The sequence below is a fragment of the Giraffa tippelskirchi genome, chromosome 11, assembly GCF_054371585.1.
Source record: "Giraffa tippelskirchi isolate mGirTip1 chromosome 11, T2T-mGirTip1v1.2.pri, whole genome shotgun sequence".
NCBI classification, from domain to species: Eukaryota; Metazoa; Chordata; class Mammalia; order Artiodactyla; family Giraffidae; genus Giraffa; species Giraffa tippelskirchi.
In genome coordinates, this window is record NC_137285.1 from 40,877,479 (window position 1) to 40,892,245 (window position 14,767).

At 34.8% G+C, this 14,767-nt stretch overlaps 1 protein-coding gene across 3 annotated transcripts in view; it reads right to left on the minus strand.

The window, feature by feature from the left end:
* SCLT1 (sodium channel and clathrin linker 1) overlaps positions 1-14,767 on the minus strand; it is a 215,012-nt gene that overhangs the window by 54,492 nt on the left and 145,753 nt on the right. For 2 of the 3 annotated variants that reach the window (XM_081538256.1, XM_081538257.1), the window contains exons 17-18: positions 12,380-12,572; positions 5,144-5,340 (exon numbers count right to left, since the gene is read on the minus strand). In XM_081538256.1, the coding sequence (XP_081394382.1) occupies positions 5,144-5,340; positions 12,380-12,572 (390 nt within the window). Of the gene's footprint in view, positions 1-5,143; positions 5,341-12,379; positions 12,601-14,767 lie in introns of all 3 variants that reach the window. The other variant, XR_014068168.1, reaches the window with a different exon arrangement.

The following is a 14,767-nucleotide window of genomic DNA, read 5'->3' on the forward strand; positions in this document are numbered from 1 at the left end:
CCTACCACATACGTAAAGATACAAATAGCAACTTAGGCAAAAGGAGGAGGCAGAGGGATATACTCCAGATGAAAGAAGAGATAAAATCCTAGATGAAGAAATAAGTAAACTGTAGACAGACAATATACCAAGAAAGGGTTCAGAGTAATGATTGAAAAGATGATGAAAGAACTCGGGAAAAGAATGTATACAGAGAGTGAGAAGTTAGTAGTTTTTGTTATAAAGAGAAAACATAAAAGACCAACTAAGCAGAGATGAAGACTACAAATGAAATGAAAAATACACTAGAAGGAAACAACAGGAGACTAAATGATACACAGGAATGCATCAGTGAGCTGGAAGACAGAGCAAAGGAAATCACTGCCACTGTACAGATAAAGAAAAAAGAACAAAAAGAAATGAGGATAGTGTAAGAGACCTCTGGGACAATGTCAAGCATACTAGCATTAGCATTTCAGAGAGAAAGGGTCGGAGAAAATATCCGAAGTCATAATAACTCAAAACTTTCTAAGCCTGGGAAAAGAAAGTCCAGGAAGTGCAGAGAATTCCAAAGTCCCACGTCCCGAAGTGCAGAGAGTTCCAAAGAGGAATCATACTAAGACACATCATAATTAAAATGACAAAAATTAAAGATGAAGAGAGAATATTAAAAGCAGCAAGGGAAAAGCAACAAATACCATACAAAGGAATGCCCATAAGGCTATCAGCTTATTTTTCAGCAGAAACTCTGCAGGCCAGAAAGGAGTGGCACCATATATGTAAAATGATCAAAGGAAAAAAACAAAAACAAAAGCTCTACAAACAAGAATCTTCTACCCAGCATGGTTCTCCTTCAGATTTGACAGAGAAATCAAAAGTTCTATAGACAAACAAAAGATAAACTTGAGCACCAGCAAAACAGCTTTCCAACAAATGTTAAATGAACTTATCGAGGAGAAAAAGAAAGGCCACAACTAAAAACAAAATTCCTGAATGGAAAAGATCACTAGTAAAGGCAAACATACAGTAAAGGGAGAAGATCATCCACACAAAAAGCTAGTAGGGAGGTTAAAAGATCAAAGTAGTAAAATCATCTGTATCCATAATAAGCAGTTAAGGGATACACAAAACAATCAGACATAAAATATGAAATAAAAAATAGTAATCATGGAGGGAAGAGAGTATAAATGCAGGTATTTAAAATGCACTTGAAATTAGAGATCAGCAATGTAAAACAATGCTAAAATCACGGCATCTGGTCCCATCATTTCATGGCAAATAGATGGGGCAACAGTGGAAACAGTGGCTGACTTTATTTTTCTGGGCTCGAAAATCACTGCAGATGGTGATTGCTGCCATGAAATTAAAAGACGCTCCTTGGAAGGAAAGTTATGGCCAACCTAGACAGCATATATTAAAAAGCAGAGACATTACTTTGCCAACAAAGGTCAGTCTAGTCAAGGCTATGGTTTTTCCAGTAGTCACGTATGGATGTGAGAGTTGGACTATAAAGAAAGCTGAGCACAGAAGAATTGATGCTTTTGAACTGTGGTGTTGGAGAAGACTCTTGAGAGTCCCTTGGACTGCAAGGAGATCCAACCAGTCCATCCTAAAGGAGATCAGTCCTGAATGTTCATTGGAAGGACTGATGTTGAAGCTGAAACTCCAATACTTTGGCCACCTGATGCAAAGAACTGACTCATTTGAAAAGACCCTGATGTTGGGAAAGATTGAAGGCAGGAGGAGAAGGGGATGACAGATGATGAGATGGTTGCATGGCACCACTGACTCAATGGACATGAGTTTGAGTAAACTCTGGGAGTTGGTGATGGACAGGGAGGCCTCGCGTGCTGCAGTCCATGGGGTTGCAAAGAGTCAGACATGACTGAGTGACTGAACTGAACTGAATGTAAAAAAACAACCAAAACTGCTCTGTATCTAAAGCAATATGTTTTACAAAAACCTTGTGGTAACCACAAAACAAAAATCTGTAATAGACATACACACAAAAAAAAGAAAAAGTAATCTAAACACTACAGATAGTCATAAGCCACAAAGAAGAGAACAAAAGAAGGGAAATATCTACAAAAACAAGCCCCAAACAATTAACAAAATGGCAGTAAGTACATCTCAATAATTATCTTAATTTTGAATCGTCTAAATGCTCCAACCAAAAGACACAGACTGGCTGACTGTATACAAAAACAAGACCCATACATATGCTGCCTACAAGAGACTCAGTTCAGATCTAGAGACACACATTAAGCTAAAGTGAGGAAATGGAAAAAGGTATTCCCTACAAATAGAAATCAAGAGAAAGCCAGAGTAGCAATACTTAGATAAAACAGACTGTAAAATTAAGACTGCTGGAAGAGACAAAGGAGGACAACACATAATAATAAAGGGATAAATTCAAGAAAAAGATATAACAAATGTAAATATATATGCATCCCATATATGAGCACCTAAATATATAAGGTGAATATTAATGGACATAATAGGAGAAACTGACAGGAAATAATAATAGTCAGGGACTTTAACATCCCACTTATATCAATGGACAGACTATCCAGACATACAATCAGTAAGGAAATCCTTGCCTTAAATGACACATTAGATCAAATGAACTTAATTTATATACAGAGAGAATATTCCACCTGAAAGCAGCAAAATACACATTCTTTTCAAGTGCAAATGGAACATTCTCCAGGATAGATAACATGCTAGGCCAGAAAAGAAGCCTTGATAAATTTAAGAAAACTGAGATCATATCAAGCATCTTTTTCAATCACAAATCTATGAGACTAAAAATCAAGTATAGGAAAAAAACTATAAAACTACAAATGTGGAGGCCAAACTATAGCTACAAAATCATCAACAGAGCACTGACTAAATCAGAGAGGAAATTTAAAAAATACCTAGAGACAAATGAAAATGAAAACACAACAATTCAAAACTTATGGGACACAGTAAAACCAGGTCTAAGAGGGAAGTTTATAGTGGTACCTGCTTATCTGACATTTTCCCAAAAAGGACACACAGATGCCCAATAGGCATATGAAACGATGTCCAGCATCATTATCATCAGGGAAATGCAAATCAAAACCACAACAGGATATCACTATACACCTGTCAGAACGGCTAACATCAAAAAGAACACAAATAACAAGTGCTGGCAAAAATGCGGTGACGATGGAACGCTAGTACATTGCTGGCGAGAATGTAAACGGAGGCACTCACTATCGAAAATAGTACGGAGGGAGAGGAAAAAACAGTATGGAGGTTTCTCAACAACTAAAGATAGAAGCACCAATCCCACTCTTGGATATTCATCTGAAAGGAAAAAAAAGACCCACTATTTTGAAAAGATACATGCAGTCCAAAGTTCACAGCAGCAATATTTACAATTGCCAAAAACCGGAAGCAACTTAAGTGTCCATCAATAGATGGATGGATAAAGACGAAATGAAATATATACACAATAGAATACTGCTCAGCCAAGAAAAGAAACTAGTGAATATAACAAAAAGAAACAGGCTTGCAGCTATAGAAAACAAACTATGGTTACTGGTGGGGAGGGTTAGTATAGGGGTAGTGGATTAGGATGTACAAACTACTAGGTATAAAATAAGCAAAAGCATATATTGTGCAACACAGGGAATATACCCAATATTTTACAGTAACTATAAACTATATTACAATATAGTGAATTACTATATTGTACACTTATAACTTATATAATATTGTACAGCAACTATACTTCAATAAAAAGAAATAAACTGGCAAAAAAACAAAGCAAACTTTAATGGTTAGGACCATATTGACTATATCCAAGCTGACTAAATTTGAAACCAGGATCTTTTACTTTGTTGGCTGTGTGACCTTGAACAAGTTCCTTTATGTCACTCAGACTCAGTTTATCCATCTGTAAAAAGTAAATATCATCTACTTTTATGTCATTCTTTTTGATTTTTTTTTTACTAGTCTTTCTTTTGTTTGTCTCAGTATTTTTTCTCAGGCTCAGCTAAATTTTCATTTCTCCAAACTAAATTTTAGAACTTAGTCCTCAGTAGCCTAATTTCCCTATCCAGACTTACTTTCTATACCTTCTAATTCCATGACTTTAAAAATTATGCGTATGTTAATCACTCCTAAATTTATAGCTCTTGTTGCAATATCTTTCCTGAACTCCAAACTTATGTACCTAACAAGTTGATATTCTGACTTAAATATCTTTTAGGTAGCTCATACTTAACATAGCCCAAAGCAAACTTTTAAAAAATGATTTCTAGTCCTTTGAAACTTAATCCAAGTTACCATCATTTTATACTTGGATTATCACAGTACTGGTTCATCTTCTCTCTTCCTCTACCCTTGACCCTCTCCAGGCTATTCATCATAGAGCAGTCAAAGTGATCTGTTGAACATTTAAGCCCGATCATATCATTTTGTTATGGAGAAGGCAATGGCACCCCACTCCAGTACTCTTGCATGGACAATCCCATGGACGGAGGAGCCTGGTAGGCTGCAGTCCATGGGGTCGCGAAGAGTCGGACATGACTGAGCGACTTCACTTTCACTTTTGACTTTCATGCATTGGAGAAGGAAATGGCAACCCGCTCCAGTGTTCTTGCCTGGAGAATCCTAGGGACGGCGGAGCCTGGTGGGCTGCTGTCTATGGGGTCACACAGAGTCGGACACGACTGAAGTGACTTAGTAGTAATAGTATATCATTTTGTTAAAAGCCCTTCATAGCTTCCCATTTCATTCATCATAAAAGTTCATGTTCTTCCTGAGCAAACGTCAGCAAATTTTTTCTTAAAGGGCCAAAGAACAAATATTAGGCTTTGCAGGCCAAATAGATTCTGTTGCAACTATGGAACATTACTATGCTATATCTATGAATAGTATTAAGATTCTAAACTGCCATGTCCAACAAAAATCATTGTATTTCCTGGGATATGCATAAAATTTATAAAACAAACAATATTAGTTTGATCTATAATTGTCAACATTTTTCATAGTAATTTAATATTTGCTGTAAAAAATATAAGTATAAGGTACAGACTTACATATTTTTACAAAAAGATTATGGCAAGGACATTAAACTAAAGGTTAAATAATTTTTCTGTAAAATGTATCAAAGAATTAACAGTGTACTTACTTCAGATTACTGATTCTAATTTCTGCACTTTCAGTGAGTTTCTTCGTTTCCTCTTTCCACCTATTGGCTGCTTTCTGTGTAGTAGCTAAGAGATGCTTCAGTTCAACAGTGGAATTTCGATTACTGTCTTCCATTTCTCTTAATTGAACTTCAAACCCATGTTCCTTTATTGAAAACTCATGCTCCATTGCACTGATCTAAGGAATAAAATGAAAATAGTATTTTCTTTCTCTTTTCTGTTATTCTAGGAGACATAGTGATCACTGATAAATACAATCATTTATTGTGTGGTCTGTGGCATAGAAATGTTTGGATGAGAAATCTATATAAAAATTAATTTTACAATTTGTCTCCATCATAGACGAAGACTTATCCTACGTTATAGTATAAATTTAATGAAATCAGAATTAAGATGGAGTACAAATTTTTTTAACACTTTCCCCAATACCTTGAAATGACAGTAGGAAAAAAACATACTACTAATATAAACCTGCTTTCATCATCTGTTTTTACTTTTGCTGCCTGAATGGACAATAAATGTTTATGCTCTTAGTAACTGAGAGCTGGGTTTAAATTGAAGCCATTTATGTTTTTTAAAACACACAAACAATGTTTATTGGTTTATTATAAAGGATACAACTCCAGCAGAGCCAGATGGGAGAGAGATCCACAGCAAGGTACAGGATGGTAGGGGGTGTGCAGAGCTTCCAAGCCCTTTCTAAGTATGCCAGGCTCCCAGCACCCTGATGTGTTCATCAAAAGCTCCTCTGAAAGGCTCCTCAAGCCACTTTTGATTTACATACTAAAGTTCAGGTTGTCTTTCAAAGAGCTTCGTAAAGTTTTTTTAAAAAAATTATATACGGGAATTTCTTTACTACCAGTCATGGTATACATGAACAATTCCCCCTTCCCCCCAGAAAAGACTAAAATGCTTTTCAGAAAGTTATATGGAAATGTCTTCAATTATTTCTAGGTTATTTATGTTATTAGAGTAAAAAAAACCTTAATATAGAATGAACATACGAATAAATGCTCTTTGGATACCCTAAAGCTTTCTCAACTTGAGGTTCAGGGAGAGAATTAACCCTAATGCTCTAAAGAACCCAATGTATGTAATGAACTGTCTGCTTTCATATGCATCTAGAATGAAACTACCTATTACCATATTTGAGGCAACTGATAAAATAGTTAAGTAGTTACTAGAACAATTTCTTTGGTATACTCTCAGGCTATCTTTATCTTGCTACACTCAAGAAAATATTATAAGGAACACCTATCTTGTGATATTTTAAAGTAATGTGCTTTAAAAATGGTCACAGCTGGAATGGCTTCTAGTAAGTTATTAAATATGACTACTTTCAAACTGAAAAAAGAATGAATAAGAAGTCTCAATTTTATTGATTCAAAAAACATCAAAGAAAACTCAACAACAGCTAAACTCATGGCTCATGGGGGAAAATTACAAACATTCTGTCCTCATTATTTCTTCTCAATGCTGCATACTTTCTAAATCTCTTAAATTTGCTTTCTCAAATGGTACACAAGTAGAAGACTGACTTTATAAATACTGGCACTTGAAAAACTACCTTGGATTTATTAATTTTGTATTGTATCAATCAGTCCTGGGTGTTCACTGGAAGGACTGATGTTGAAGCTGAAACTCCAATACTTTTGGACACTTCATGCGAAGAGTTGACTCACTGGGAAAGACCCTAATGCTGGGAAGGATTGGGGGCAGGAGGAGAAGGGGACGACAGAGGATGAGATGGCTGGATGGCATCGCTGACTCGATCGACATGAGTTTGGGTAGACTCCGGGAGTTGGTGATGGACAGGGAGGCCTGGCGTGCTGCGATTCATGGGGTTGCAAAGAGTCGGACACGACTGAGCGACTGAACCGAACTGAACTGATTACTCCTGTGCAAGCCTCCTGAGGCTCTGTGACTTCTATTTAAAACATTTTAAAATTACTCAATTTAAAACATTTTATATAGAGTTTATTTAAAACTCTTTTTAAAACATGTTCTATTTAAAACATTTTAAAATTACTGAATTTTACAAATTTTGAACTGAATATCCTACCTTGCCTAGATCTCCACTTTCTCTGGAGAAGCCACGGTTCTGATATCTTAGATGGAAGTATTTAATTCTGCCTCTGTCTCTCTCACACACATCATGTATTAAAAACTGATCTACGCATCTACACAGTTTTATCACTCTTCTTCCCTAGTTAACTCCCCATTTCTACTTGAAAAATCTATCTTCAGCTTTACAAGCCTTATTCTAAGGTCCTTCACGATAACTGGCTCTCTACCTAATTTTATGAGACTGTGTTATACTACTATTCCCTTCTCTTTGTTTCTGTCACAATGCATTCTCATTCCTGGGTCTTCTTACATGCTCCCTTTGACTAGAATAATCTTTCCCCTCCTGCTTATCTTAGTTATTTCTACTCAACTTTTAGAACTTAGCTAACTTCTTGCTCCTACAGGGAAATTCTCTTACTATCTATCTATCTAAAGCTCTCACAGTGTCCTATGCTTTTCCTAAAGAGCATTTACTAGTTTGCAAAGATACAATTAAAGTTTGCCTACCTCCATGAAAATAATAAGTTTTTAAGGATGGGGACGACCATGTCTTTTTCATTTACTATTACATCTTTAGCGTCTGAATCATAATAAAGGTATCAAAATCCAGCCTTTAAATGAACCCCAGATCCTTCAGTTGACACAATTCTGACTGTTAAACTGGACAGGTCTGAAATGATGCAGGATGGATAAGGGCCAAGACAACTCTGTCTTCAAAACAGAAGTCTCACTAATGATTCAATTCAGAAGGCTGGGTTGGAAAAACAGATTTATGGTCTCCTTCCCCTCTTCCTTTGTGTCCTTCCTTTGCACAAAACCATTCACTCACGTAGACAGGATTGCTAAAAACTAACTATCTTCTAATTTTATACTTTTATGAGGAGTACTTAGACCACAAAGATACGTAGATCCTTTGCAGAAAGAAGGAAGGACTTAGGAAAAGAGAAAACTGGGGCAGAAAGGACAGTAGTGGCTTCAAGATCAAATTAAAACTTCATAAAATAAGTTGTTATGGTTCTCAGCCAACTGCCCTCTGAATACCCAACTGTTTTGATCTTTCTGGCTCCTAAAGATCATACACTTTTTCATGGAGGAGAAAAGCAGCAAAGTCTAGCACTAGATTCTTATGTTGTCAAAGAAGGAATCAGCTACAGAGCAATTTATCTGACAGCCCTCCTCCATAAAATAGAATTACAGCTATCTAGTTAAGAGGTCCTGTCCCTTATTTACCAATGATTCTTCTCTTAAGCTACATGCAGACTTGGCATAAAGGGAGCATTTCTAGTAGGAATACTTTCTTTTTGTTTTCCCAAGAAACATCAGTTATTATTCTGAATTAAAGATAGACTAAATGCAGTATCAAGTAGGGGAAATTCATGCATTCCCTTCTCCCCCATTATAAGAACACAATCCCCAAAACACAAGTATACTGTAAAATTACGCAAAATACAAAAAAATTAAAACGACAAATATATGGTCTCTGTAATCTACAACTCAGAGAGATAACTACCTCTAACTTTTACATCATTGTTATTTATGAATTTTCAAATTGAGATTAGTGGATACATGATTACAACATATATAAATACATATGCACACTTTTCATTTTAAAAAATACTTAGGACATTACAAACACATTATAAATTATTTGGAAACATGATTTTTAATGATGACTCAATACAGCACTTTATAAATGTACCATAATTTAACTGTCTATTTCTAGATAGGTTGTTTTTAATTTATTACAAATAATGTTGCAATGAACTTCCTTAATTATAAGGCACTGTAATTATTCTATTATGACTAAATTTTATAGACTTGCAATGTGTACCATTTTACACCTACAGCTGCACATTCACTCAAACTGATTACTTTGCAGTTAATTAATACAGAGTTTAAACTTTTAAAAAACTTGTTTATTAGCAATTTGTTTTTCTTAGTTTGTGAATTCTGCTCACGTCTCATACATGTTTCCCTACTGGGTTACAATTTTTCTTTTTCATATTTTTCAAAGCTCCTTGTATGACCTTTGTCTTCTGTCATATTAAAACTATTTCATCCAGTTATTTCTCTTTAAAATATTTTTAAAGTTGTTTTAAATATTTAAAAACCTTATATACAAATCTATCAATATATTTATTCATTTGCAATTCTCCCATTTTTCAGTTTTAATGAGAAAGTTCTTTCCCATCTGTCAGTTGAATATTCAACTTCATTTCCTACTAATGCTGTATATGATCACTAATAGTTTTTAGTTATTAATCCATATGAAATTTATGACACTTAAAAATAAGAAAATTTAAGATTTTTTCAAAGTACACTGTCATTTTTTAATTATGGAAATGTTTCAGTATAGAAACTTTCAAGCATATACACAATAGAAAAACTTTACAGTGAATCCCTATATGCTTATCACCTAGTTTCCATAATCATTAAATTCACAGCCACTCTTGTTTGATCTATAATTCTACTTACCTTCCTCTGCCAAGATTTACCTCTCTCTCGCTTACAATGACATACTGTACATGAATTTTAAGGGTACAACTCAATTTTTAAACATATAGTAACATACGAGCATCACCAGCCAGCTTTAGCTGCCTCAGAAACTGGCTCTCTCATGCGCCCTTCTAATCAGTATGCATCCACCTAAAATGCAACCACTATTCTGATCCCATCCTTACAGGTAATTATGCCTGTTCTTCATTTGCATATAATGAAATTAATAGACTATAAGTTTTTTAATGTTTGGCTTCTTTGTCCAATATTATGTCTGTGAGACTCATCTGCCATTGCTTATAGACACAGCTCATTCTTTTCATCTATTCCATATATGAACATACCATAATTTATTTATGTCATCTCACATTGATGAACGTTTGAATTATTTTCAGTGTTTTGATAAGATTAAAATTTCTATGAATATTCTTGTATACATATTTTGATGAACACAAGCACTCATACCAGCTGGGTATGTAGCTAGCGTGTTTATTATTATTATTTGGCATAGTATGTATGTATGTCCAACTTAAAAAGATACTACCAAATGGTGGCTGTACCAATTTATATAACCAAAATAACCTATGAAGGTATTGGATTTTTTACAACTTTGTCAACACTTGATATTGTCAGTTTTAAAAATTTTAGTCATTCTAGTATGCATGCTATAGTACCTCATTATACTTTTAATTATATTTCCACAGTAAATAATGAAGTTGAACATTTTTTTCATATATTCTCTTTTATAGACTAATTCTTTTGTTCAGTTTTGGAAATGGGGTGTCTGTTTTTTTCTTTTAACTTTTTTTCTTACTATTTCATTATTAATTGGTAAAAGTTTTCATATTCTAGATATGAGATTTTTTTTTTTGGTTGTATGTATTATAAATATTTTCTTCTACTTTTTACTCTCTTAATAGTATCCCTTTTGATGACTTAAAAATCTTAATTTTAGAGAAATCTAATTCATCTACCTTTTCATTATGATTAGTTCTCTTTTTGTTCTGTTTAAGAAATTCTTTCTTAGCCAAGACCATGAAGGTTCTCCATGAAGCTCCATCATTTTATATTTCACATTTAGGTCTACAAGGCAGCTCAAATTAATTTAAATATATGGTGTGATATGAGGATCAAGGTTTATTTTAAAAATATGGACCCAGTTGACCTCACAATATTTATTGTAAAGATAATTATTTCCCTACTGAACTTTTGTGGTGCCTTTGTTATAATGAGGCGATTATGAAAACTGGGTTTGTCCCTGGATTGTTTGTTCTATTGATCAGGTTGATTATTCTCCTGTTGATTACACACTGTCTTAATCAGTATAGCTTTATATCAAGACTTAATATCTGGTTGTGTGATCTTTCCCTCACAGATTAAAGCAAAGAGGCACAAGCTTCTTTGTATGATATGTAACAGTCTCTTTTTCAGAGTTTAAGCTTTTATAAATAACCACAGTGTTTGACACTTGCAATAGGAGGCATTCAATAAAAATACGCTGATATGAATTAGGTTGGGATGTGACTTCTTATGAGTCCTCACAGTAATGAAAAACAAAGTGAAACACTAATGCTACCACCCTATGTCCTTACTATGAAAATGGAAGATATAGACCTTTCTCATAAAAAGTAAATGACACTTTTAAAGACTGCCCCTTCACACCCCAGACACAAATACAATCAACTGATACAATTCTAAATAATTTTTTAAATTTTTAAATAGTATTCAAAATGCATATATATATTTAATATAAATAGCTATGTTTTATATATAAATGAAACATAATATGATCAACTAAAAAAAAAAAAGTTAATGCCACTTTTACAAAAGTCACACAGAATGGGGAAAGGTAGGTAACATACTGATGGTGATACCTGTGCTTGAAATTCCCTCAAACAGGTTATCATGTCCCTATTGCCAAACCATATAAGCATTAGAGACAGAAGCAGGTGGGGAGGAGAGAGAAAAGGGAATTTTTTTCCAGGGGACACTTTTGTCCCTTGCCTTTTCCCTGGCATGGAACTTTTAGACTACCTATGAGTAGTTCTCAGAGCATACTGATGTACCATTATCTGCAGAGCTAGGTTTAAGAGTTCTATTTTCAAGTGGCTACTAGGTGGTTCAGATGGTAAAGTATCTGCTTCAATGTGGGAGACCTGGGTTTGATTCCTGGATTGGGAAGATCCCCTGGAGGAGGGCATGGTAACCTACTTTAGTATTCTTGCCTGGAGAATCCCCATGGACAGGGAAGCCTAGCAGGTCCACAGGGTTGCAAAGAGTCCGACATGACTGAGCGACTAAGTACAGCACATTTTAGAGGGAAAAGAGAGGACAGCGGTCCGTAAAGTTATCTAATCTATAGTTTTGCTAGCATTGCTTAAATTGCTTTGGCAGGAATATCAGTGCATTTCATGGTTGGAAAAGCATTTTTTTGTGTGTGGATAGTGAAAGCAATCATTTTCAAGTATGCTTGCCAAGTTCTACAATACAGAAAAGACTGGTTAATGCTCTGCATTATGATTTAGTGCTATCTGGTGAGAAGGCAAAAACTAAAAAAAAAAGGTCTTAAAAATGTTTTACTAGGTCTCTGTAAATATTCTCTATATTTTGAATTTCACAGGTACACATTTAATTCTAACTAGATTTGAATATACCTTTAATTTGGCTTTTTTTTGAGCCTCGAGAGCAATCTTTCTCAAATCCTCAGTCTGTTTCTGTAACTGTTCATTTTCCTGCTGAAGTTTCAACCTTTGTTCGCTGACAAATCCACAGTTCTCTCTCTCAGACTCCAATATATTTTGAAGTTTCTGAATCATTTCTTGGCAACGTGATATCTCTTCCGAGGAACTGATTAAAAAAACAAAACAAAAAGAACCTTTAAACTTAATGATCTGGAATAGAAGTCAAGAAGTCTGTCCATATTTTATACTGCAGACTTGTTTTCTTTGTTCTGAGTCATTTCTCTTCACTGTAGACTTAAACTGTGCAGTTTTACAATGTTATGTTACACCAACCAAATATATTCCATTTAGCAATCTTCATTAATAACAGAAAATTGAATTGCTATCACTCACTAAGAAAGTCAATGTGAAACCTCTTTCCAATTATTACTAACACTGAATATCACTGTGTAAAGAGCACTTCAACAGGACAAATGAAAGCTAATGATGAGGAAGGTGGACAGGTAATAATCAAAACTGCTTTCATCATCAATCAAATCTATAGAAGACATTTGCTGACTATATTAAATTATGAATTATAATAAGACAATTCAGATTAAAAAACTTCTAGCTGTATAAACTTATTTTATCACGGTTTAAACAGGTTATATTTCTTGAACTTTCTCAACAATGGATTACTGAGTGACAAGACCTCCAGACACATATATTGCTTCAACATACTGCTAATTTTTATTCCTATCTTTTAAAAATTCCATCTTTTCAATCCCAGGTAATCAAGTACTATGAACATTCCCTAGCCGTTGGGTGTCATAGGAAATACATAAGATCCTTTACTGCCATAATACTTGTAGCTCCTTTTTTCCTGTCTTAAACTTGGCTAATAAAGTTCCTAATAATGGATGGAAATGATGGATCTAGGTAATGATACTCAAATGATGCTCAAGTCAGAAAGATGCTAAGATCAAAAATAACAACAAATCATGTGCCTCCAAACAGGAGTCCAAAATGTTACCATTTACAAACAATTCTTGCAAAAAAGTGAAAGCTGAATCAGATCAAGTCTCTTGATCTAATTTTTAAAAAAATGCATGTGGCAGGAAACAAGGTAGATGACACAATATATATGCATGTAGGTAGAGAACACTCTACAACACAAACAACCCAGGTTTTCAACAAATTATTTGTAAGAAAAAAATAGAGAAAGGAGGAAATTCCTAGAGAATATATATGTTTATCTCCATTCCCATACATACACACCTTTTCTTTATCCTTTCTTCTGTCAACAGGCACTTAGGTTATCCCAATACCTTGGCTATCATCAATAATACTGACTGCAATGAATATGGAAATGCAGATATCTCTTTGAGACAATCATTTTGTTGCCTTTGGATCTATACTCTGAAATAGGATTGCTGGATCATATGGTAGTTCTACTTTTAATTTTTTGAGGCATCTCCATAATATTTTCCATTGTGGCTGCACTGATTTACATTCCCACAACAGCATAGATGGCAACCCACTCCAGTACTCTTGCCTGGAAAATCCCACGGACGGAGGAGCCTGGTGGGCTCCAGTCCATGGGGTCACAAAGAGTTGGACACGACTGAGCAACTTCACTTTCACTGTTCACTCTCATGCATTGGAGAAGGAAATGGCAACCCACTCCAGTATTCTTGCCTGGAGAATCCCAGGGACAGAGGAGCCTGGTGGGCTGCTGTCTATGGGGTCGCACAGGGTCGGATACGACTGAAGCGACTTAGCAGCAACAGCATAGAAGGGTTTCCTATTCTCCATATTCTTGTCAACACTTGTTATCTTTTGTCTTTTTGACAACAGACATCCTAACAGGTATGAGGTGATACCTCACTGTGGGTTTAATTTGCATTCCCCTGATGATAAGTACCTTTTGATATACCTATTGGTCAGCTATGTCTTCTTCTGAGAAAAATTTGATCAGATTCTTTGCCCAATTTTTTTTTTCTTTTCTTTTGCCATTGAGTTGTTCAAGTTTATTATATATTTTGAAAATTAACTCCTTATCATGTGTATTATTTGCAAGCATTTTTCCCTATGCCATGGTGTCTCTGTACTCTATCGACTATTTTCTTTGCTGTGTAGGAAGGTCTCAGTTTGATGTAACTTCATTTGAATAGTTTTGCTTGTTACCTGTACTTGTGGGGTCATATCCAAAAAAAAAAAAAAAAAAAATCACTGCCAAGACCAATGTCAATAAGTTTTTCCCCTTATGTTTCCTTCTAGCAGTTTCACAATTTCAGAATGTACATTTATTTAAGCCTTTGATACATCATGAGCTGATTTTTGCATATGGTGTGCAGTAAGGCTCCAATTTTTCTTCCACAT